Source organism: Eretmochelys imbricata, chromosome 7 (genome assembly GCF_965152235.1).
Source record: "Eretmochelys imbricata isolate rEreImb1 chromosome 7, rEreImb1.hap1, whole genome shotgun sequence".
Taxonomy (NCBI): domain Eukaryota; kingdom Metazoa; phylum Chordata; order Testudines; family Cheloniidae; genus Eretmochelys; species Eretmochelys imbricata.
In genome coordinates this window covers 44,927,830-44,951,625 of record NC_135578.1, presented here as the reverse complement: position 1 = coordinate 44,951,625, position 23,796 = coordinate 44,927,830, and the positions used below count along the sequence as shown (strand labels likewise).

Below are 23,796 nucleotides of genomic sequence, written 5' to 3'. Positions count from 1 at the left end.
ACACTTATAGAGTTTATGGGCGATACCAAGCTGGGAGGGGTTTCAAGTGCTTTGGAGGATAGGAATATAATTCAAAATGATCTGGACAAACTGGAGAAATGGTCTGAAGTAAATAGGATGAAATTCAATAAGGACAAATGCAGAGTACTCCACTTAGGAAGGAACAATCAGTTGCACACATACAAAATGAGAAAGTACTGCCTAGGAAGAAGTACTGTGGAAAGGGATCTGGGGGTCATAGTGGATCACACAGTAAATGAGTCAACAGTGTAACACTGTTACAGAAAAAGCAAACATCGTTCTGTGATGTATTAACAGGAGTATTGTAAGCAAGACATGAGAAGTAATACTTCTGCTCTACTCGGTGCTGATTAGGCCTCAACTGGAGTATTGTGTCCAGTTCTGGGTGCCATATTTCAGGAAATATGTGGAGAAATTGGAGGAAGTCCAGAGAAGAGCAACAAAAATGATCAAAAAGTCTAGAAAACATTATGTATGAGGGAAGATTGGGGGGGGGGGAAAGGGTTTGTTTAGTTTGGAAAAGAGAAGACTGAAAGGAGACATAACAGTTTTCAAGTACATAAAAGGTTGTTACAAGGAGGAGGGAGCAAAATTGTTCTTAACCTCTCAGGATAGGACAAGAAGCAATGGCTTAAATTGCAGCAAGGTTGGTTTAGGTTGGGCATTAGGAAAAATCGTCCTAATTGTCAGATTTTAGAGTAGCAGCCGTGTTAGTCTGTATTCGCAAAAAGAAAAGGAGTACTAGTGGCACCTTATAGACAGACTAATTTATTTGAGCATAAGCTTTTGTGAGCTACAGCTCACTTCATCGGATGTAGCTCATGAAAGTTTATGCTCAAATAAATTGGTTAGTCTCTAAGGTGCCACTAGTACTCCTTTTCTTTTTGCTAATTGTCAGAGTGGTTCAGCACTGGAATAAATTGCCTATGGAGGTTGTAGAATCTCCATCATTGGGGATTTTTAAGAGCAGGTTGGACAAACACCTGTTAGGGATGGTCTAGATAATACTTAGTCCTGCCTTGAGTGTAGGGGACTGGACTAGATGACCTCTTGAGGTCCCTTCCAGTTCTATGATTCAGTGAATGTAGATGTTTTCAGAAACTGAGCAAATATGGATTTAGACAATGAGAATAGAGCCATTTTGATTCATGAGTGAATAAAATTCATCTTGTAATCTTGGAGCATGTAGTAGAACATCAATCATGGGAATAAATAAATTCACAGAACTCTTGAAAAATGCACTTTCTGATTCGGTATAAGAAAAAATATATATAAACTAATTCTATGTAAATTATTGTGTTTTGGGAATAGAACATCTGTAGATGGAAGACGTGAGTCATTTACTATAAGACTCAGATCAAAGTGAGCCAAACCATAATTCCTAAATAAAATTATTTCAGGAAAAGGTAAACATCCTGGTGCACTTACTTAGTCTGTCTCAAAAAGTGTCTCTTTCTGATGTGGCTTTTCTGCTAATAGCATTATACCAAAGATAGTGTGTGTTTGTTATAGGGCCCAGAATTGAGCATGGAGCATCTCAGAAGACAAAGATGTGGTCCCTAATTCGATCTTTTGATGTGACATGAAAGGGTGACCAAAAGTAGCGTGTGGATGGTACAAGAAGTGACTAGGGTTACAGATATGGTCATGTGGTTGCTCAGTTTAAGCATGAGCACATCTTGATTATCTCAAGTGTTAAGGTTTGTTTTTCTAAGAATTTTCTCAAATCTTATGCTGTGCATCTTATTGTAGAGGTGAGCTTTTAGGAATTCAGTGAGGGGTGGAGTGGCATGAATGACCAAAGTAGGCTGCAAGGTATACATAAGCTGGTTAGAGTTAAAAAAACAAATAAAAAAAACACAGCCTTGTAGGGGAAGTGGATGAAAAGGGCAGTAATAGCCGAGTGGAGGTGGTGTGGGACTGTATAATAAAATGGTAGGCCATATGAGTAGGGAGAGGTGGTGTGATTATTTGACAAGAAAAAAGTTTCTTGCCTGTGCTTTTATTCTGTCAAACAAGTTAAAATGAACTATTGTCGCTGCTGTGATTGTTGAATGGCATCTCTCTGCATTCTGTTTGTTCTGTTTTGGACTACTTTGTGTGGATTCTTTTTATACTTGTTTTCAGTATGTCACTTGGTTTTATGTGTAGTATGTCTTTTTGCTTTCATACAAATTAAAATGTTACTGCCCCTGCCTGTCTGAGCCTAAACTAAGACTGTAAGTTATTTCAAATTCAAGTAAAATCTAATACCCTAATAATATGGATGGTGTCCACTAGCTTTGAAATCTACATCTTGATTGTACATCCTCCACTAATGCTGGCGCTGTTGAGCAGTTACTGTGACTGTCCATGATGGTACTGTTCCTACTCCCGCTTCTACTCCTGGGGGAATTCTGCACCACTGTGCAATACAGAATTTTGCAGAAATTAATGTTGCGTGTGCAGAATTCCCCAACCTTCTCTCCCCCCCCCCCCCCCCGCCAGAAATGAGAAGCTGGCCGCCACTAAGGGCCACTGGACCTGGGAGACACTGCTGTGGGGAGGGGGAGGAGGAGCTGGAGAGTTCCTGGCAGCTGCAGTTCCCAGCATGCCCTGAAGGAAGGAGATGGCGGTGTGCAGGAAACTCCATGCAAGCCCAGGACCCAGCGTCAGGCTGTTTCTCCCTTTGGATCCCTGGGGAGTAGGGGGTGTGAGTGCCTGAGCTAGGGAGGGCAGTGTCTGGCCCGGGGAGGAGGGCAGAGAAACAGGAACTGGGTTGTCTTAGGGCAGGGGTGGGCAAACTATGGCTGTGGGCCGCTTCTGGCCTCCCAGACCTTTTAATTTGGCCCTCGAGCTCCTGCCAGGGTCCGGGGCTTGCCGGGGGCTCTGCACGCTGTCCCCGCCCCATGCGCCACCCCTGCAGCACCCATTGGCCATGTAGAGCTGCCTGGCCACGCCTCCGCGTAGGAGCTGGAGTGGAGACATGCTGCTGCTGCTGCTTCTGGGAGCTGCTTGAGGTAAGTGCTGACCGAAACTGGCACCCCGACCTTCTGCCCCAGTCCTGATCCCCCTCCTGCCCTCCAAACCCCTCAGTCCCAGCCTGGAGCACCCTCCTGCACCCCCAATCCCTCATCCCCAGCCCCATCCCAGAGCCCACCACACCGTCGCCCCCAATTTTGTGAGCATTCATGGCTCACCATACAATTTCCATACCCAGATGAGGCCCTTGGGCCAAAAAGTTTGCCCACCCCTGTCTTAGGGGTTTCTTTAACCCTCTACTCCTAAGGGAATTTTTGTGTGTGTCTGTATTGTTAGGCATACATGCTGACAGGTACTTTGGAATAAATTACCCAAATAATTGAAACTGACGTGATTATATAGTGTTGTTTTGATAAATTTTGTGGAATTTTAAAATGTTGTGTGTACAATTTTTAATTTTTTGGTGCAGAATTTCCCCAGGAATACACTTCATGTCAGTAGACAATAGCTTGATGAGACTGAATGCATCTACATTTGGGCCTTTAGTTTATATCTGTGTCATGTCCTGATGTGGACTTGTTTAGATTAATGTCATTGTGGAAAATCCACAGTTTGATATTGCAGTGCTAAAAGGTAATTCACGTTTTGTCAAGATAAATGTATCTGAAAGTGTAGGTTGCCTGGTTACAGGATTTTTTAAAACATGCATATCCACTGTCATTTGTGCATTTGAAAGTAGGTGCAATTTTAAAGGCATCTATTGATAAGCCACTTTTCTCCTTACTTGTTTTTATAAAGTGGCCTCGAAGATACTTAATTTGTACATTGCTATATTGGATTATTTCTCTTATCACTAGGCCATCGTGTAGACTCAAAGCACTGGAAACTGAATGATGGTTGCTGTACCATAGTGAAACTTGACAGCATTAGGCCTGTAGATCGGTTTTTTGTCCTACAGTTTTGCCTCCAAGGAGCCAGAAATCCTTACCTTTTCAAACTTGTTATCCCTAATAATATGCTTTTAAAAATAAGGGCAGGATGATTCTCTTTCATTGCTGTGTTCTGACATAGTGCTTCCTAGCTTTTGAAATGCCTGGTCTAAACTCACTGAGTTCTGCCAGCATTACTGTTGGTGAGGGGATTGCTGTTTTTTTTTTTTTTTTTAAATTGACGTACACTATTGCTTTTATCAGCATAATTATTGGTATAAGGTGCTTTATACTTGTGTTGCTTATTTCACTTTGACAGACCTCAGTAAGCTCTACAGGTGTATGTACACTTTCATTTTGGTATAACTGCTTCTACACTAGGATTCTTTTGCAGTTTTATGCCAGCATAGTTAAAGCAACAAAGCTTTCAAGGGTCAGCAATGCCAAAGTCTCTGAAGGAGATCATCTCCTTGAAATGTGAGAAATGGCAAGTAATCATGGTAAACAATGTGTCTGCATATTTGCCTGATCTTATAAATGCACCTAAATTGGGCTATATTAGCCCGTCTCAGTTTCTGTTGCATGGCCCAAATGGGTAACAACTCAAATGATTGATCATTACCGTTGTTGCAGTGGTTTGACTCACAGCTCAGCATCCCTGGATGGACACCTCCAAAATTACTTACAGTTGTCTGAAAGGCCTCAGCTTAGCTTAGTTAACACTTTTTTTTAACTTAGAACTTCAAATTTTACAGTTTTTCAAAACAGATTCACACTTTAAGATATGGACAATGTTTTTTGAGATCCAGGTTAGCAAGCACAAGTCTGTGGGTGATCAAGAATGCAGCATCACTATGAGGAGATTCAATTGCTATGCACCTTTATACAAGAATAACCTATATTAATTGGTTTCAGAGTGGTAGCCATGTTAGTCTGTATCAGCAAAAACAACGAGGCGTCCTTGTGACACCTTGGCAAATAAATTTGTTAGTCTCTAACTCTGTCCGCATATCTATACAAGGGACACCATCATAGGATCTAACCACATCAGCCACACCATCAGGGGCTTGTTCACCTGCACATCTACCAATGTGATATGTGCCAGCAATGCCCCTCTGCCATGTACATTGGCCAGACCGGACAGTCTCTATGCAAAAGAATAAACGGACACAAATCAGGCATCAAGAATTGTAACATTCAAAAACCAGTAGGATAGCACTTCAACCTCCCTGGACACTCAATAACAGACTTAATTCTTCAACAAAAAATCTTCAAAAACAGACTTCAAGAAACTGCAGAACTGGAATTAATTTGCAAACTGGACACCATCAAATTAGGCCTGAATAAAGACTGGGAGTGGATGGGTTACTACAAAAAGTAATTTTCCCTCTGCTGATACTCTCACTTTCTTGTCAACATTTGGAAATGGGCGACATCCACCTTGATTACATTGGCCTTGTTAGCACTACAAAAGTACTTTTCCCTCTCTTGATATTCACCCCTTCTTGTCAACTGTTGAGAATAGGCCACTTTCACCTTAACTGAATTGGCCTAGTTAGCACTGACACCCCCAACCCCCCCCACAGACTTGGTAAGGCAACTCCCATATTTTCATGTGCTGTAATATTTATACTGCTTACTGTATATTTTTCACTACATGCATCTGATGAGGTGGGTTTTCGCCCACAAAAGCTTATGCCCAAATAAATGCTAGTCTCTAAAATGCCACAAGGATTCCTCATTGTTTTTGCTATATTAATTGCTGCATCTAGAAGATAGTACAAAGTTGCCCAACCTGTACAAAACGGATGGGCATTGACTCTTGCTCAGGTACAGGCTTGTCAGTAGCTTCATCAGTAAGCCTATCTTACTGTATTCGTTCTGAGAATGTCCCTAGGACACATTGTAATTGCCTCCAAAGTATTTTACTTTGTGGATGTTTGTATTGTTCCAGGATTAAGGCCATTTTTGGCTTGCAAGTGGCAGGATATTTCAAAATCTCTAAGAATTGAAATTGTTCAGTGACTATAATCCAGGTTTTTTTTAAAGACACACTCTTTTGGATCTCCTTGTTGGGTTTTTATGGAGTAATCTAATAAGAGCTTCTTATGGACAAAATGACACATTTTCTGTTTCCGTACATTTCATGAGCCAAAGAGGAGTCATACGAATATGAATCATTGCTTAGAGACCTAGTACAATTATAAGAAGGAAAGTTGAATGTGTTCAGTGAATTAATTCTAGAGGTCGTGCACCAATTTACAAGAAGACAGCTCTTATCAGATTCTCATGCTTTGTGCAAATTACACAAAACATTAATCTTTTTTACAAGAAACTTTAGTGTTCCATTTAGTTGGCACAGGGACTTCAGTATTACCATCTGCAGATCCAGGCTGCGTGTTGAGTTTTTTGGATTTAAAAAAAAAAAGTGTATCCAGGCATTTTTTAAATTGACAGTTTGTGTATAATTTTTAATACAAATGTGTTTTAAAATAGTGTGGCAGTCAGGGATTTATTTGCAAATTAAACTGGCTGATTCTGGAAACAGCAGCAAACTTTGGTTACAAAGCTGTAACAAAATATTAGAGCAGCCATTTCCCTCCTAAAACCAATTGAATTGTTTTGCAGCAGTAAATAGTCAAGTTTATTTTACTTCAAAGCCTACACTGGATTGGTTGGCAAGCTAACCTAACGCTTAACCTTGTGATAAAATGCCTTCCAATTACGCCTGCAGTGAAGACAAGTCCATAGTCTTGGGCATGCTCAAGTAGTTCACTACTCACTCCTCCCACCCATTCTCCCAAGGCACTACTTTATAGTTAACATCAACTAGGCCCATTTCCTCTCCTCTGCCTTGCAGCTCAATTTTATTGCTCTGCTTAGTCATTTTGTCTCTCCTTGTCTGTGCAGCAGCTCAACTCTTTTCTGCACTCCATTTTAGCTCCTTTGGTCACTCTCCCTCTAGCAGCTCTATGCTACTGTGCCCGAAGTCATTCAACTTTCCGGCTTATGCTTATTCTAGGTCTCTGAGCAATATGATTTTTCCCAGCCTGGCTTGAGTTACGTTGGGATTCTAAAGAGTGGACAAAACATCCCCATTTGATGTGATGGGGAAGAGAAGCCAGTGGAGATGCTAAACTTCTAACATTTGAAAAAATGCTTGAGAATTTGATCAGTGGTACAGCCAAGGTAAACTATGGCGGGACATAGAATGTGTGTGTATTGGAAGAAGATTCAGTGGGCTAGTATCAGGTTTGATTCTTGGAATTTGGAGTTTTAATACTAAGTCACTCAGTATCTCTGGAAATTTTGAATGAATACTGGTTTATATATAAAATGTGGTGGTTGTCAGATCAGTTTCAGACAATCTACCTCCTTGAGTTCCCTCTGGTTGTAAGCAGAAACTGAAACCTTACACTGCAGTATGTTGCAGTTAAAGTTTTGTCCACTTGTATTCTGAAAACAAAACAAATTAATTTGTATCTTAACTTCCTCTAGCATATTCAGGCCTTTACTGAGGCTCTTGACATGTCAGAATTTGACTTTCGGGATAGAGGTTACTGAAATTTTGGAGTACTAGAAGCAAATAGTATGTGTGGGTGTCCCCCCCCCGCCCAATAACATTTATCTATTGGCCTTTTAACTTGTGGAAGAAATGTCGAAGATATTCCCAAAACGTTTCCTAAAGTGGATCCAGAGTCTTCCTCTGTTCAAGAATGAATGAAAAAGAGAGGTTTGGGCTCTTTTAAGGTTTTGGGGTTTGGGTTCTTTTAAGGTTTTGGGAAAGAATCCAAGTTACACTTTATGGTGTGTGCATGAATTTAGCACCAGTGAAAGCAAGGAACAGACTGTTATAACTTGTACTAGGTTTAGTGTCTCATGCTGTAGCTTATACCACACAACTTTGTCAACTGTTGCCCATTCCTAGCTTAAAACACCCCCAATTCCTCGTGTTTCCTGAGCTGGCATGAGCATGTGTCAAATTCTACAGTGACTGTTGTGGTGATACCTTGTTCACAAGAAACTAAAATGAGTCCTATTAATTATCTTAGGTTTTTAATATAGGTCCCCAGAGGTGGAAGGCTAATCCATTAGTGCACGATGTGACTAGGTCCCTTTTGGTTCTGTTTTCTGGTCTTAATGATCTCAACAGTTTTCCTTCCTCATATAAAAGGACCTGGTACCTCAAAGGATTTATAGTTTTAAGTTACTAAAAAGTAGACTAATAGTTGGTAGGTTGCAGCTTGAGCTCTTGTGTGTTGAAGTAGACATAATTATTTCTGTGTTTTCTTTTGACAGACCAAAGAGAACACTGTATAGTAAAAAGTATGGAGTGGACCTAATCAGATACACACATGCTGCCAACACTGTGGTGTACAGCTCCAACAAAATAGATGGTAAGTGACCATGTTTAATCTTTCTGCACTTAGATGGCACGCCCAGATAAACAGTAGTGGAGGGCTGGGGAAAGCTTTGGTCTTGACTGATATGAATGGCTCATTTTTAGCAACCTCTGGGATGGTGGCAAACAGAGATGTTAATCTTTAAAGCATAACTCAGTCATTCCCTAACATAATGAATGACCTATTGTTGCTGATTACTGTTCCTCTTTGCTATAATAACCAGAGTTAACATGATTTAATTGTTTGAAGGGAGATGAGTTCTATTCTTGGCTGTTTGATATGGGTCCAATCGTTTAGCTTCTCTGTGACTGTTTCATATAAACATAGTTACTACCTTATTAGTGAAGTTTTGAATAGTTATGCCTTGAAAAACGCCATTGTGAAGATTTTTCCCCACTCAGTGACTCTACAGCAAATGATGCTCAAGCTAACATTTTAAAAACTGTTGTTTGTGATGTTTTCTTTCTGACAACCTTTCAAATTCAATTTGAGATCAAGAGGCAAACTTTCTTCTGGCTAGTGCTTCATCACTGATTAAGATTCTGTATCTGGAACTTAGTTAACAATTCTGTGGGTTCCATTCCGGCTCATGCAAGTGTGCTCTTATAGCTGTGTTGGCTTTGCAGTATCAACAGGGGTAAAGAGTACCTTAACAAAAGAATTGTCAAAGCAAGCAGATGACTCAAAACAATACATAGCATTTCTATAGTATCTTTCACCTCTATATCTCAAAGTGCCTTACGAAGATAGGGACATATTCTCCCTGTTTGTACAGAATGGAGGGCAGGAAATTGAGGTGATGTAGCAAATCACTAACTAAGCCTGGAGTAGAACACATCTCTTGTGCATCCAATCTTGACTTTGTCCATTGGCCCCTCTGCTTTCCCAGTATAATATGCATGGGCAATCCATCTGTTTTGAAGTGTCTCTCTTTTTTTCCATAGTCATTTCTCGTCATAACTGCACTTCATAACCTTCAGTGAATTAAAGTTGCTTGCTTGCCGAGCCTGGGGTCAAAGGATTAGTTGGGTGTTAAAATTTTTGATTTAATTCATCAGCTCCCACAGGTTCACATTCTTTCCTCCACAAAGTGATTCTTCTTCCCTGTATCAGAAACAGCTGGTATAAATGGCTGTGCTGTAATGTCAGGAATCCTTGGAGAACTTCATTCCTGGTGAAGCTCCCAATCAATTTTCTGATCCTCATGTAGCTTTCTCTCATGGTTACAATTTATTTTCTGCACTTATTGACTGTCTCATTGTAATGATAGTATTTTACTTTTGCGTTGATCTCCATTGTGGTATCATTCATTGAGAGAAGCTCTAACCTGGTGCAATATTTGTTTATTGTCTTTAAATCCATTGTGTTAAGGTGGTATTTGTAATTTGATGGTTTGAAGTTTGATTATCATTTTGTAAGTGGTTTCTCTTTGAGTAGCTTTTAAAGCAAATACACTGGTGATAGAAATGGATTAGAAAAGATTTATTACTAGTATTTGTACTGCAAGTAATTGTAAACTGGCCTGAGAAAACTAGCATGCTTTCCTCCTGTGGTGGTCCATACTTTGCATAGACCCTATGAGTGAAACTGTGGGAAGTGTACAGGATGTTAACTTTTCAGGATGTTGCATTTACAGAAAGAGAAGGGTGAAATGAAGCCATTCCTTTACTGTATGAATGCTGGTATTTGCACACAAGTACATATATGCCTCTGAATTGCTTCTGATGCAGTTCTTTCTGAAGGGTTCCTCAAGAGCTTCAAACCTGGTTCCTCTTGCCTAATTCCAGGCTGAGGTAGTAGTTTGTACAGTTTGAGGGTCTATGATACCACCCGGTACAGGAGATAACTGTACAGGCCACTGCCTTGCCTGGGACAGCGCACTGTCGGCTAAAAGGATCACCCACTCGTGCTTCACAAACGGTTTGTATTTAGCAGAGGAAGGTAAGATTCCACCTGTGTTCTTCTAAAACAGGTAACTGCAGTTTTTAGCAGAAAAACTAGGAATATGTACCAAATTTGCTGTGTAAAAACAGGTAAGTACTAACGATAATGGGATGTAAAACTCCTGATTTTGGTGGATTGACTTATGACATTTGATCATCTGAAGGTACTCCAAAGGAAAAGAAGCCTTTCAGAATGATGCATCAGATTGAGCTATTCATGCTTGGTCACCAAGTTACCCTTAAAGTTCTCTTGCCAGACTCTGGAGGACTGTGCAGAACTCTGACCTCAGCTGACTCAATGGAAAATCTTTGTCGAGAATTGTTGGATTTGAGGGATTTTCCACATAACGTGTATTTTACAGAAAAAGGCATTAGAAAAATATTCTAGCCTTCCAGATGTCCAGAAGGTGTTCTCCACAGATTACAAACTCATTACTCTCACCCTGCCTTGCAGAAAAGTCATTTAGCCCACCAGCTAGTATTGTAATAACAAAGGTGAAAACAGAATTTTCCACCTTTACCTTAATTTGGTATTAATGTTGCAGTCTCAGCACCACTTGTTGATGTAACTGTATTGAACATGTCAACCTGAATAAACAATCAACAGGTGTCAAAGCTTAATAACAAAAACAAAAAAAACCCCTGCTTTGGTTTCCTATAACATCAGTCTTTTTGTCCATCTGTATTTCTAAAACAGGGTGTATGTAAAAAAAGAAATTGGGAGGGAGTTAGCTACTTTTATTTTTCCCTCTTTTTGTCTCCCCTATAAAAGTTTACTGCTGATGTTGGAGACTTAATTTGATCCTATTTACACTGCTCCATTCACAAATGCATGTGCAAGTAAAAGTATTCTCAACACTTGTATTCAGGTGAATTATGTTCTGTAGAATTCTTTCTATCTGCGGTGAAAAATCTCAACAGAATCTTCCAAAAGAAAAATTGCTGTTAGTACTGTAGTCTATATTCGGTGAAGGCCACTTAAAAGAATTACTGACTTCAAAATACTATGATTGATTTTGTCCTGTGCTATTTTACGTTTTTGTAAAGAAAGTGCTGTTAGATGAAAAGGGTCTTTTCTTCTGTTCTCATTACTTATTCCTCCTTTACTCCCAAAGCTTTTTCCAGTCAGGAAGAGGTGCAAGAAAGCACAAAGGGAACAAGTTTGTTTTTGTTTTTTGTTTTTTGTTTTAAAAAAGCCGCCTCTTCTGAGGTATTTAATGCCTGTGCTTAGCAATTAGTATTTAAATGGTCCCAGCCTGGCTTTGACATTTGCATCTCGGGCTATGTCTACGCTACAGCCTATGCCAGCAAAACTTATGTCACTCAGTGGTGTGAATATTCCACACCCTGAGCGACATAAGTTATACCACCATAAGAGCTAATGTGCACAGCACTATGTTGGAGGGAGAGCTTCTCCTACCGACCTAGGTTATGACACTCGTGGAGGTGGGTTTCTTATGCTGACGGAAGAGCTGTATGCATAGACATGGCCTCATTGTCATTTTGAGTGACAAAGTTCACACCTTTGCTGTGGTTATTTAGCTGGAGACAGTTCTTCTTGCATGGCTGCATTAACAGGACTATGGTATTTGCATGATAAATCTATACTCCCTTCCTTTCTAACAGGAAATGCTGGCACGAACTTTTAGAAGGCTGTAGTTCTGTGAGAAATGCTTGAGTAAAAACTGAACAATTATTTGATTTTTATTTTGCTTCAGTAACTTTGGAGTGGAGAACTGTATACATCTCATGGCAATTCATTTACACTACATGAAGTATTCGTATTCTCTCCAGACCATTGGGACCATCCTCACTAGTTCTGCTGTTTTTTTTCTTCCAGACTGCTTTGTTTCAGTTTCTAATTCAGTTGATCCCATTTTAGCATCCCTCTTGAAGACAAAGCAGACCATTATTGCTATCTGGTGGAGAACGTTTATTGTATGATATATACTTATGTGTTCCTTATATTTTCTTTCAGATACAATTCGTTACCTCTCCCTACATGATAATAAATACATCCGATACTTTCCAGGGCACAGCAAGAGGTAAGAGATGTGACAAGGGGACACTTCGGTGATCAAGATCTTGGTGGCTATGAAACAGAACAAGAGAGACTAAAGCAGTGTTGTAATGAACCTAAAGCATGTTAGACTTAATTCACTTTGCTTCTCATGCCATAAAAAATGTTAAGTATTTTGAACTTGTGTGAAGCCAACAGGATAATAGTTAGTTTGCTAACTTTCTTGCACACCTGTGTGATACCTGATCTATCTAATCTTCTGTATTGCAGAGTGGTTGCCCTGTCCATGTCTCCAGTGGATGATACCTTTATTTCTGGATCACTCGATAAAACCATCCGACTTTGGGATCTCCGCTCTCCAAACTGCCAGGTGGGATACCAAATTCACTTGTATGTCTGCTGACAGTTGTCATGAAATGTGCAAGAAAGCTTCTAGTTTGAAATGATGAAAAATGGGTTGTAGATTAAATAAATAGGTGGTCTCGTTTTTATACTATCATAAAGTATTACATGGTTGCCACCAGCACTCCTGGAATTCGAAAGAAGTCATCTCAGGCAGAATCCCTGTTTAGGTATTCACTTTGTGCATACACTGTGTCCTCACTCACTTTCCTCCAGGTTCTATCTTGGGGAAGTGCTGGAAGGGCAAGAAAAGAGCAACTTCTGGAGCTGATGAAACAAGGAGCTAGTTGGATGTTGTCAGCATATTAATGACACCGTAGCCTCAAACAGTCTTCAGTCTTCTCTAGAAGTCTCCCATGTACCTTGGAATCAGTGGTGACAGAATGGGACCCCTTACTTGAGTGGTCTGGCTTTGTTTGTTTTTTTTAAAATGAAAAACATTAAGCAGTTAAATACACAAGCAAACTTAGAGCCAGGAGGATTCCAGGGTTTCCCAGCTGAATTAAACTTGGGGAAGCTGGAAGATTCACCCGATGTTAACACTGCAACTTTGTCTATGATAAGCCCTTACTGTTTCAAGTGCTGTGGATGTTATAACTAATTTGTCAATTATCCAAAATGCTGTCTAAAGCTTACCGTAACATTGTATATTCATTAACATCTCTTGTTATTACCAGTTACCTCCAGTATGCTGTACTTACTATTTCTGGTTTCATAGTAAAATCCCTCCAAAGCAGAAACTTGAATAGGCCTTCCTATAAAATGGACACTGAAAGTACCTGGCATTCACACACCTTGACTCTTGCGATATTTGCAGTGTTGATAAAACGTTTGTTGAAGAGGCTGGCAGGTCCTAAACATGCCTCCGTCCTTACTGGGAGTACAGAGCTTCAGAGGGAGACAGTCACTGATTCATGAGGACCAGATGTAAAGCACAAATTGAAAACTTTTTTTTTTTACTCGCAGCATAGTTATACCTGCCTAAGCATAAGCCCTTTAAATCAGAAACCTTGCTTTCTTTGGTAGTGTGCATGTTGGTAAGAGCCTCTTGCTTTCTAAATTTTAGCTTGGTCTCATGGGAAGTCAGCAGATATTGCTGATATGACATTGTTCTCCACATCTCACTTCCATTCTATGTGCGACTTTATGTAATTTTGACATTGTAAAAATCTTAGTCTTAGGGAAGACTGGTAAACTATCTCTTTAAAAGTCTAATTTCCCCTGTTTTTCAGGTTCACGCTGAGGGCTTGTCTAAACACAATGTTGCAAGAGTGTCCACTAAACAAAGCTGCATTATGTTGTTTAACGTAACACCTGTAGTTAAACCAGTGCAAAGTTTGTGTGGAGTGAGAGAGAATTTTGTCCTTGACTCTTATGCTAACCCTTGTGTGGGAATCTGATCTCTTTGGTTTAACACTTTTTGCCTCCTAGCTTTTAGAAGGTTTGTTTTTGTGTTAAATCAGCATAGGTAGTGACAGTGTTTATCAGAGCTGCATGTGGGTGCTCATCTCCTTGAATGGTCAGTCTTTTAGCCCCACAACCTCCATCACTTCCAGCAGGAGTGTTCTGTGAAACTCTCAGAACTGATAATTGTTACTAATACAAGATGCGTCTCCCTTCCCCACAGAAGTGTGTAGTATGTTGCCTCTGCAGCACTCCTTGTTCTGGTTGGTTACTTTTGTTCTTGTGATGCAAGTTTCTTTCCCATAGGAGATGTAGATGGGTGTTGAGCAGGGGGTGTATCTGAATTGTTTTCCTAAATTTCTTCAGCAGTAATTCAGACCAATCAGATTATTTCACCTTAATAGTGAAGCTAATATAAAGTCTTTCTCATCTCTCTGTCCTAAACCTTCTAACTTTTAGAATGTATTAAATTGACTAACCTCTTAGGATTGTCCTTTTCACAGTGTTCCATAATAATCACGTGCCACTAGGGATGAGTTGAGGCCATGTATTTAGTTCCTCATACCCTTTCTGGATGAATGGCCACTTAGCCACTTGTTGATACTCCATGTACAGAGTTGAGAGGCTAGTGCCAGTGTGGGACATGAGAAGCTGCCTTTTGAAAGATTCTTGATAAGTCTGCTGCAGTTTCCACGGTATGCATCTGATGAAGTGAGCTGTGGCTCACGAAAGCTCATGCTCAAATAAATTGGTTAGTCTCTAAGGTGCCACAAGTACTCCTTTACTTTTTGCGAATACAGACTAACACGGCTGTTACTCTGAAACTTGATAAGACTGAAGACTGACCATTGAAAACCCAGCTGTTCTACCAGCAGACTGCCCTGCTGGATCTGTGCACGGCTGAGGGAGCTGTCAGAAATGGACTTAGTGCATACGCCAGTATTCCCAACTTGAATTCAAGTTTAACTGTTTTCCATGTTCTAGGGTTTAATGCATCTTCAGGGGAAGCCTGTATGCTCCTTTGACCCAGAGGGGCTGATCTTTGCTGCTGGAGTCAATTCTGAAATGGTGAAGCTGTACGATCTCCGCTCTTTTGACAAGGTAAGAGACAAGCTAGATGCATTTCTGATACTTTATAGCTTACAAGAAACAGCATGTAAACCCTGGACTTTGGAGCATCCCTTGAAACATCTTAGCATGTGCTACAGCCAGCAGCACCAAGGAGATAAAACTTAATATATAAAAAGGGCTTTGTATAAGAGTTTCTTGTACAAGTAGGTGCCACCACCAGACCCTTAAATCCCATTTTGGATCTGCTTTCAAGTTCAGTCTAGTTAACCCCAGAGCCAGAGAATTATTAAAATCTGAGTCCCCAGATCAACTTCTTGTAAAAGCATTTGTTCTGGGTTATGTCCCACCTACTGACCCAACCACTTCTCACCTTCCTACCTCTTCCTCTCTGACATTTGCTCTCCCCGCACATTTTTCTCCCCATCATAAGCCTTTACATCCTCGTGCTCCCTCCACCAACATACTCAGCACTGAACTATACTCCATTTCCATAGCCTTGCTTTCTTGTGTCATTTGGGATCTTTGATAACAGTATCTCCAAGACTGGTTATGAACCTGGTCCACCTTCTGAGGTTCAGGCATATGCTGTTGCCTCAGAGGCCCGGCACATTTCTACACAGAATGGGGTCTGAAGCACAATCTACCAGTGCACAATCCACTTATTCTCTGCTCCAGGAGAACTGGTGTCAGAGACTAGACAGAGGGCTTGGGAGCAAGCCTATGGGTATCATCACTGAGGAGCTGAATGGCATTGCTACCTTAAGCTGATGATGCCCCTGGGTGTAGGGAGGCTGATAGGAGTCGGTGGGAACTTCAATCCATTTCTCAGGCTTCCTGTAACACATGGGAAGCAGCAGTTAATGTTTCCTCCTCCTTGCTGGCCCTGCTGGAAGAATATCTAGGTCAGGTGGACCTAGCAGCAACATCCAAGAGAGAAGGAAAACTGTAACTGGGCGACAGTAGCTGCAAATGGATGGAGAACAGCTCTGTTTTTAGATGAGAGCTACAGTGCTGATGCTCCAGCCCTTAGTTTAAATTAGGTTTGGGGGCCTTGTTAGCAAACGGTCACTATATTGTACATTTAAATCTGCCCCTGTATAATCAGATGTAATGTGAGAATTGATTCTTCTCTCTGGTGACTGTAGTGGTGAACCAGATGTTTGTTCACTGTCGTTTCTTTTATGGTGGTGAAACCACAAGTTTTCTAAACATCCTGTTGTGGTTTGGTTGCTATTGGAGATGGCAGAATCGTGGCATGTCAGAACACTGCTGCATCACAATATATGACAGGTTGTTGCTACTTTCCCCTGCCATCCTTTGCATGGCACCTAGTACTGGCTTGTTCAATATCAGTCTGGTTTATTTCCTTTTAGGAATCTAAAATGTTTTTCCGTGCTGGAGATAGAAAATTCTTTTTTACCAACAAAGTAAATGTTTGTGTGCACATACATACAAATCATTTCCCCCCCCCCCACCACTTTTTTTTTTAAGGGTCCGTTTGCTACATTCAAGATGCAGTACGATCGAACCTGTGAGTGGACAGGCTTGAAGTTCAGTAATGACGGGAAGCTCATCCTCATATCAACCAACGGAGGGTTCCTTCGACTGATTGATGCCTTTAAGGGTGCTGTGCTGCATACGTTTGGGGTGAGTATGCTGTCTTGGTTGCCTTCTTGGAAACTGCTGTCTTTGCTACGTCCTTGTCAGGGATGGGATGATGTGGGATTATTAGTTTGGAGGATAAAACACCCCAGTTCCATGTATTCCAGGGGCAGGTCTCTTGGAGCTCCCTTCCAGCTGCAGTAATAGAGATAGCTGATGCCCTGTGGATGACATAAGTATTAAAGAGAGGGCTTCTTTACTAATTTGCCGCTGATTGTACCCCTGATTTCTTAGGCCTTGTCTACACTACAAAGTTAAAGTAACTTAAGTTACATGGACGTACAGCCATTTCTGTAATTAAAACACCGTTGCATGTCCACACGATGCTCCTTGTGTCAATGGAGCACATCCACAGGAGCAGCTCTTGTATCAACACTGAGAGCAGTGCACCATGGGTAGCTATCCCACTGTGCAACTGGTCACAGGGTGTCTTGGGGAAGGGTTTGCAGTGTCCCTTGGGGGCAGGTTTAGCATTATATTATGCAAGTTTTTCAATCCAATCATTCAATGGGTACTCAATTGCCCTAGTAACCTGCAAGCCAGCCATCTCTGTCAGAAAGCATGGATCCTGCACTGCTGTTTGGTATTGTGCTGTGCGTTATGAACACAAGGCTATAACAAGGAACAATGAGGAATCCTTGTGGCACCTTAGAGACTAACAAATTTTATTTGTTAGCCTCTAAGGTGCAACAAGGACTCCTCTTTTTGGTGATACAGACTAACATGGTTACCACTCTGAAACCTGAAAGGCTAGAAGAGGAGCTCAATGGGGAGGCTATTTGGCTGAGGGAGGCCTTGAAGGGAGCATTTTAACACTGAGCCACAGTAATGTGTGTTGCTGTAGTGTGCTGAGCCTGGCATTGTTTGTTTGCACCGTGCTATGAACCTTCTAATAATGACTGTGTGCACCCGTTGCTGTTGTCTGTGAATGTTAGCAGCAGACACTATGTGATGAATATAAATAAAGATAAATTCATACTTTCCATAAGTAGATTTTTTTTTTCCACACCCATGCTAACCTATCTGTGTAATGCTGAGGTAAACTTCATATATGCAGGGGAAAGCACCTTTAAAGGGGAGGGAACGGGATTCACAAGGACATACACCAATGAGGCTCTTGCAGCTGAATGACTGTGAGGCTGTCATTGTGTTTAATCTCCTGCTGGGTAGAGTGCCTTGGATACTGCTGTGGTCCTGGAAGATATATGGAGAGTGTATAGAAGCGGCGTGTCTGTGGCTCTACATCAGAGCAACTGTTTGCGTCCCTTGCTCCTGGTATGCCTGCCGCAGCTCTTTGATTTTTTACAAGCTGTTCTCCTCCATGCCCCAAGCAATCTGGCTGTACCTGTTAAAGTTCCTAAGGCTGGAGTGGAGCTCTGACTGCACGGTCTCCTCTCCCCACAGACCCAGGAGATCCAGCACCTCCTGTGTACTCCAGGCAGGAGCGTGTTTGCTGTGTGGAGCTGGCATGGTCAACTGAGCAGCTCCTGTTGGAGAGCTCTCATAGAAAGAACAAGTTCAAAACTTCCTGGGACTTTAAAAGGGGAGGAAGTGCAAGCCTGTGTACCTGGCTGGAGGGCAGCAGAATTCAAAATGGTGACTAGATCGGTCATGACAGGCATTGTGGGACATCTCTTGGAGGTCACTTAGGTTGAAGTAAGCAACGTAAGCAACGCAGTGTCTCCACTGACACTGCATCGCTCTAACTACATGACCTTAAGTTTTTTAAATCTCTCATCGAGGTGATATTAGGTTGGCATAGCAGGTGTGTTGAAGCAGCGGGAGGAGCATTGTAGTGTGTACACCTCCAGAGTTAGGTTGATGTGATCTACCTTATGTCAACTTAACTTTGTAGTGTAGACAAGCCCTTTAATCTTGGCTCACTTGAAAATTTCTCTCCCTCTTCCCTTTTAGAAATTACTTGTGATATTTAACTCCCTTTAATGGAGCTTTCAAGCTCTGCTAGTGAGGGAAAAGTGTTTGTTTGGTTTAGTACCTTGATAGATTATTCCCCACTCCTAATCTTTACATCTGTGCTCTGTCCCCTCCTGTGGCACTTGAAGAGCTTTGCATAGGGCAGTCTGTAATGCTTGAGGGAGGGGCTCCTGTTCTTCAGCTGGAAGTATGGTTTAACATGTCTCCTTTGCCACAGGCTTGAAGGCATTTTAACCTCTTTTGTATTGTAGGGTTATAATAACAGTAAGGCTGTCACGTTGGAGGCATCGTTCACACCAGATTCCCAGTTCATAATGATTGGTAAGATATCCTTACCCCCTTGTAGCCTGCCATTGTGTGTCCTCTTACAAAGCAATTTCAGTGCTTTGAAACTGGGTATTAATATAATTAAACTGAAAGTTGGTTTAAAGGCTGCAAGAGGCTATTTTAGGACTTACAAAATGCTTTCCTCACTATGCTGTGGGAGACACTTACAATGCTCTGTCATTTCAGTACAATGTACTTTAATGTTTAATTTAGTAAGTAGGTCTGTCCCTGTTTCCCACTGGCCAAGTGTTTGCATCACATATTACCACTACAGCTGATGCTAATTGATAGCTTGGCTGGCAATCTCAGCCAAGAGGAAGGCTAGAAAGGGCTACTGACTGAACTTCCCTCTTACCATCACCCCCAAGAGTTGGTCCCCTCAGGCTGCTGTTGAGATGGATTGGCAGAGCAGCCTGGGTAAAATTGTGTAGGAGGAAAAAGCAACTGAATAGTTTAGAATGTTGCAGCCTCCCTCCATCCTACCTGTGGACTACATTCTTTATTTGGGCTACCTGTGTACTGTAATCTGCGCAGTATCAACTAGGCTCTTCTAGGATACATTGCTCTCAGTGAATGAAAGCTGGTCTGCAAAACAACTCCACAATCTCATTCATATTCCTCCTAAAGATATTCTAATGTTGAAATCTAGCTGGTCATCAGTAACCTGCCCATAAATTCTTCTTAATAACTAAAATTAAACCTAGGGTGGTATTTCAGTTTCTCAGGGAAGACCATTCTGATGGTGGTTCTTTATTCTGGTGGCTGTCCCTTTTTTCTTTATTTTTCTCTCCCCCCCCCCCCCCCCCCCCAAACCCTCGTTTTATCCTTTGGAGACAGCTTAGTTTTGCATGTTTTACCCTTCTTGCCAGGAAACATATCCCTTCTCAAACTCTTTGGTATCCTCAGTCCTCCTGTTGTTGGACAGATTCACTTCTTTCTCAGCTTTGTCCCTACAACTGCTAAACTCCAGAATCATGCTTTTTTTTTTCCATTTTGCTGTGTGCAATTTGACTAATTTACCCTGAATGCCAACTTAATTTCTTCTTTCCTAAAAATCCCATATAGACAAAAAGGAAACAAAAACCCCACCTTCTTTTTGGGGGTTTTGTTGAAAAGTCAGGATATCTTATGTAAAAGGGGTTATACCAAAGACTAAAATATTTTTGAAAAGAGGTCAATTTTAAAAATTCAAGGTGTCCCATTAAAATGAAAATGTATGGACTTCTGCTATAAAAACTTGTATGGTGATCATGAGAGTTGAAACCTCTTTAACAAGGTTGGCCATTCACATTTAGCGTAACTCACTGAAATCTGGTTTACCATACCATATTTGCAGACTGCACAATTTTCAGTGGCTAGATTGCACTTCTATTGCCTGATTTTCAGCAAGCTGTTGTGCGCATGTGTGAATCTTTGATTTGATTCTGCATGTAACTAGTAAGCATATAACAAAGTCCAATGCGTACCTTGCTCTGTGTATGAACTGGGAATTTGTGCAGACCAATACAATATTCCATCTTTCAAGTAGATGCGTAGATACATGCACAGCTTGCTGAAAACCAGGTCTTTAATGATATGCAAATTGCAGGATTATAATCAGATGGCTTTTAGGATGCCATTGAGCTTTATTTAGCACTACAGCTACCTTTTTAACAATGCCTTTTATCCTCTGTTGGTCTTCAAGTCATTAATGTGCATAGCAAAGCTGTTCTCTTTGTAGTGCTGGTCTATACTAGAAAATTAAGTCAACCTTGCTATGTTGCCCAGGCGTGTGAAAAATCCACACATCTGAGCAACATCGTTAGGCCGACCTAAATCCCTGTGTAGACAGCACTAGGTCAGTGGAAAAATTCTTCTGTCGACCTAGCTACCGCCTCTCGGGGAGGTGGATTACCTACGCCCATGGGAGAATTGCTCTTGTCGGCATAGGTAGTGTTTACACTGAAGCACTACATTGGCGTAGCTGCTGCTGTGCCACTAGCATTTTAAATGTATGCAAGACCTCACTCTGCTGATGCCAAGTGTCACCATCTGTGGTGTGTGTATATATAGACTTGAGTATATAAAGTTATTCTGATCAACTCAGTATACTCCCTCTCGGTAACTATACCCCCACAACAAGTTGGGGTAAATTCTCCTTTCATACTTGCATGTACAAATTCCACTGACTTTGAATGGCATTCTGTATGGGCAGCATTTAGCCCTGCAACCTTTTTAAAAAGCTGGCAATCAAAGATTGATTCCTGTAGGTCTGATAGCTCTCTTCTGGTGTCTCAGCTACAGTTTACCAGTGATACTTTGACTCTCTGTCCTCTGTTGTTGGCCTTTTATGTGTGTTTTATCTTCTCCAACTCACAGGTTCAGAGGATGGAAAAATTCATGTCTGGAATGGGGAGAGTGGGATGAAGGTGGCTGTGTTGGATGGGAAACATACAGGTCCTATAACCTGTCTGCAGTTCAATCCCAAATTCATGACCTTTGCCAGTGCATGTTCCAACATGGTAAGAACACAGGTCCATCCTTTTCAGTCTGAGGGCCAAACACCTTATTTCTGGTAGGTCAATGGGCCATAATTAATATTGAAGTAGATTCTCTATCCTGTTCTAGTCCCTTTGGACTGCTCAGTGCCAAAGGAGTGGAAACCACCCACAAGTCCCCTCCATGCATTTGCTTCTCTTCTCACAGCCCCTGATGCAGAGGTTGTGCTTGAGGTTGGGGGAGTGGCTGGTCTTCAGGATTTTCTAATTCTCCTCTCTTAGGCTGCCCTGGATGGCTGTGTGGGAGGAGGTAGTCATCCTTTGCTAGGTCCTCTCCTAAGCTCAGGAAGAGCCAGTCCAACTTACATCCTGCCCTCCCTGTGATTCCCACAGCCTGGCACTGGGGACAGAAAGGAACAATGTATATGAAAACATTGAGAACAAGCAGTGCATGTGCATGCACACAGAAAGATGGGCTCTTTCACACCACCATAATATGGCTGACATTTCATGATTCTCCATCATAAACACCGGGGGCTTTAAGGTCCTGTTCAGGTTCAGTTTTAGGGGCTTGCTAGGAAGTAGAGTTCTTAACTGTCTAGTGAAGGTATGGGAGGACTGCTAGGCCTGAGCATGCCCATGTATTGTGTGTAAGATATAGAATGAGCGGCTTCCTTTGGCAGCATCAGCTTGACATGCATACCAAACCAGTCCAAGCAGGGATACTAATCCTAAACTGCTGGTAGCATGTATCGGATTTCTTGGCTTGCTTTTGGGGCTCACTGGGTGAAGAATTTCAGGCGCCTATTCTAGCTCCATGCTTACATTTTCTTCTTCTTTTAGGCCTTTTGGTTGCCAACCATAGATGACTAATTCTGAAACCACAATGCCCACTGGGTGGCTTCCGTACTGTTAATAGCAGCGTGTTCTTGCAAAGATTGTGTTGGAGCTGCCTACTTCTCCTGGACTGTATGTTCTCATCCATCATACCCACGTATGTTCATGTATGTCTTTTATTTGCTGCATTCCTTCAGAAGGACTCCTTCATTTGACCTCCGAGAGTCTGATCCTGCTGTACCCAGAAGCTGGGTGCAACATGTACCTACTTTCCAGTCAAAGTCCAATAGGTTCCAGCAGAACTTGTAACTGGCACAGTGTTACTTTTGAGAACGCAGCGGAGGAATAACGGAAAGTCTGATTTTATGAAAAGTTTGCTGCAGTTTCTAAGGTGTAATTGTGTTTTGTTCTCTTACTGTAAACACACAAGCCTACAGACAAACTGGGGTGGATGAGTGGGACATGCAGTTCTGTCCCACACCTGCATGTTTATCACGCCTGGGATCTCTACAGTGTCACTGTTGAATTCTACAAATACAAACTTAATTTGTGCCAAATACAAGTAGACTGACTGTTTTTAACCCAAATGTCAGATGCACGGAGATTTCTTTTGCTATCGAACACTTGGGCAAAGGCTGCATAGTCGCATCATGGCCTCCATCATCAATTTCTAGTGGTCTAGTGTCTGGCAGACCATACAGGTTTTGCCTGCTGGCAGAGAAAGCTTGAAGCAGCCTCTGTGCCATTCATCATCCCAACATCCAAGGCACATAGAGTACTGAAGAGGTCTGGTGGGCATCCCAAGCAATAAAGGAGTCTGTCAGCAGGAAGATGATTAAAACAAAGACTGAAACTGCAGTAGTCTCCAATGCATCTTCCTTCTGTATCATCTTTGCTGATCTTACTTGTAAATATTATGGGGGGAGGATAGTAGGGAGGGGTCATATTTTTTTACTTTTAGGTATTGAAGAGTATGATGTGGGCCAGTATTGTGGGATGAGTTCAGGCTGTTTACCTTCCATTGATGCAGCTTTCTCCTCCTGTTCTGTAAATAAGCTCCATTAAATTCTCCCCAAACTGGGTCCAGGCCTGTATCCCTTTTTTGTTAATAATACTTTCACACACAAGATTTCATTCCATTATGCATTTACCTCACACATTGTGCAAGTTCTCAACAATTGCTTAAAAGGCTATGGCTCGCTTAAGTCGGATGGGTGTTATCCAAAGCCAAATGGAGAATTTGAGATATCCACCTGATATCCCTTTTTTTTCTTGTATTTTGCCCTGGCATTGCTGTAAAGAATGCCCTTGCAGAAGTATTATGCCTCTGTTCGTGATATACTGCACTCTGCGGTCCATTTTTGGGTAATGCAAAAAGTAAATCAAGCCTACCAGCTGGTATTT

The 23,796-nt window shown here is 41.5% G+C and overlaps 1 protein-coding gene across 2 annotated transcripts in view; it reads left to right on the top strand.

Annotated features, from left to right (window-relative positions):
- Positions 1-23,474, top strand: part of WDR82 (WD repeat domain 82) — a 28,760-nt gene extending 5,286 nt beyond the window's left edge. The window contains exons 2-9 of one of the 2 annotated variants that reach the window (XM_077822961.1): positions 8,211-8,308; positions 12,236-12,302; positions 12,548-12,647; positions 15,068-15,184; positions 16,646-16,801; positions 19,003-19,072; positions 21,437-21,579; positions 22,399-23,474. In XM_077822961.1, coding sequence (XP_077679087.1) covers positions 8,211-8,308; positions 12,236-12,302; positions 12,548-12,647; positions 15,068-15,184; positions 16,646-16,801; positions 19,003-19,072; positions 21,437-21,579; positions 22,399-22,428 — 781 coding nt within the window. In that variant the 3' untranslated portion in view covers positions 22,429-23,474. Of the gene's footprint in view, positions 1-8,210; positions 8,309-12,235; positions 12,303-12,547; positions 12,648-15,067; positions 15,185-16,645; positions 16,802-19,002; positions 21,580-22,398 lie in introns of those variants that run through there. The other variant, XM_077822960.1, reaches the window with a different exon arrangement.
- Positions 23,475-23,796: the final 322 nt, after the last annotated feature.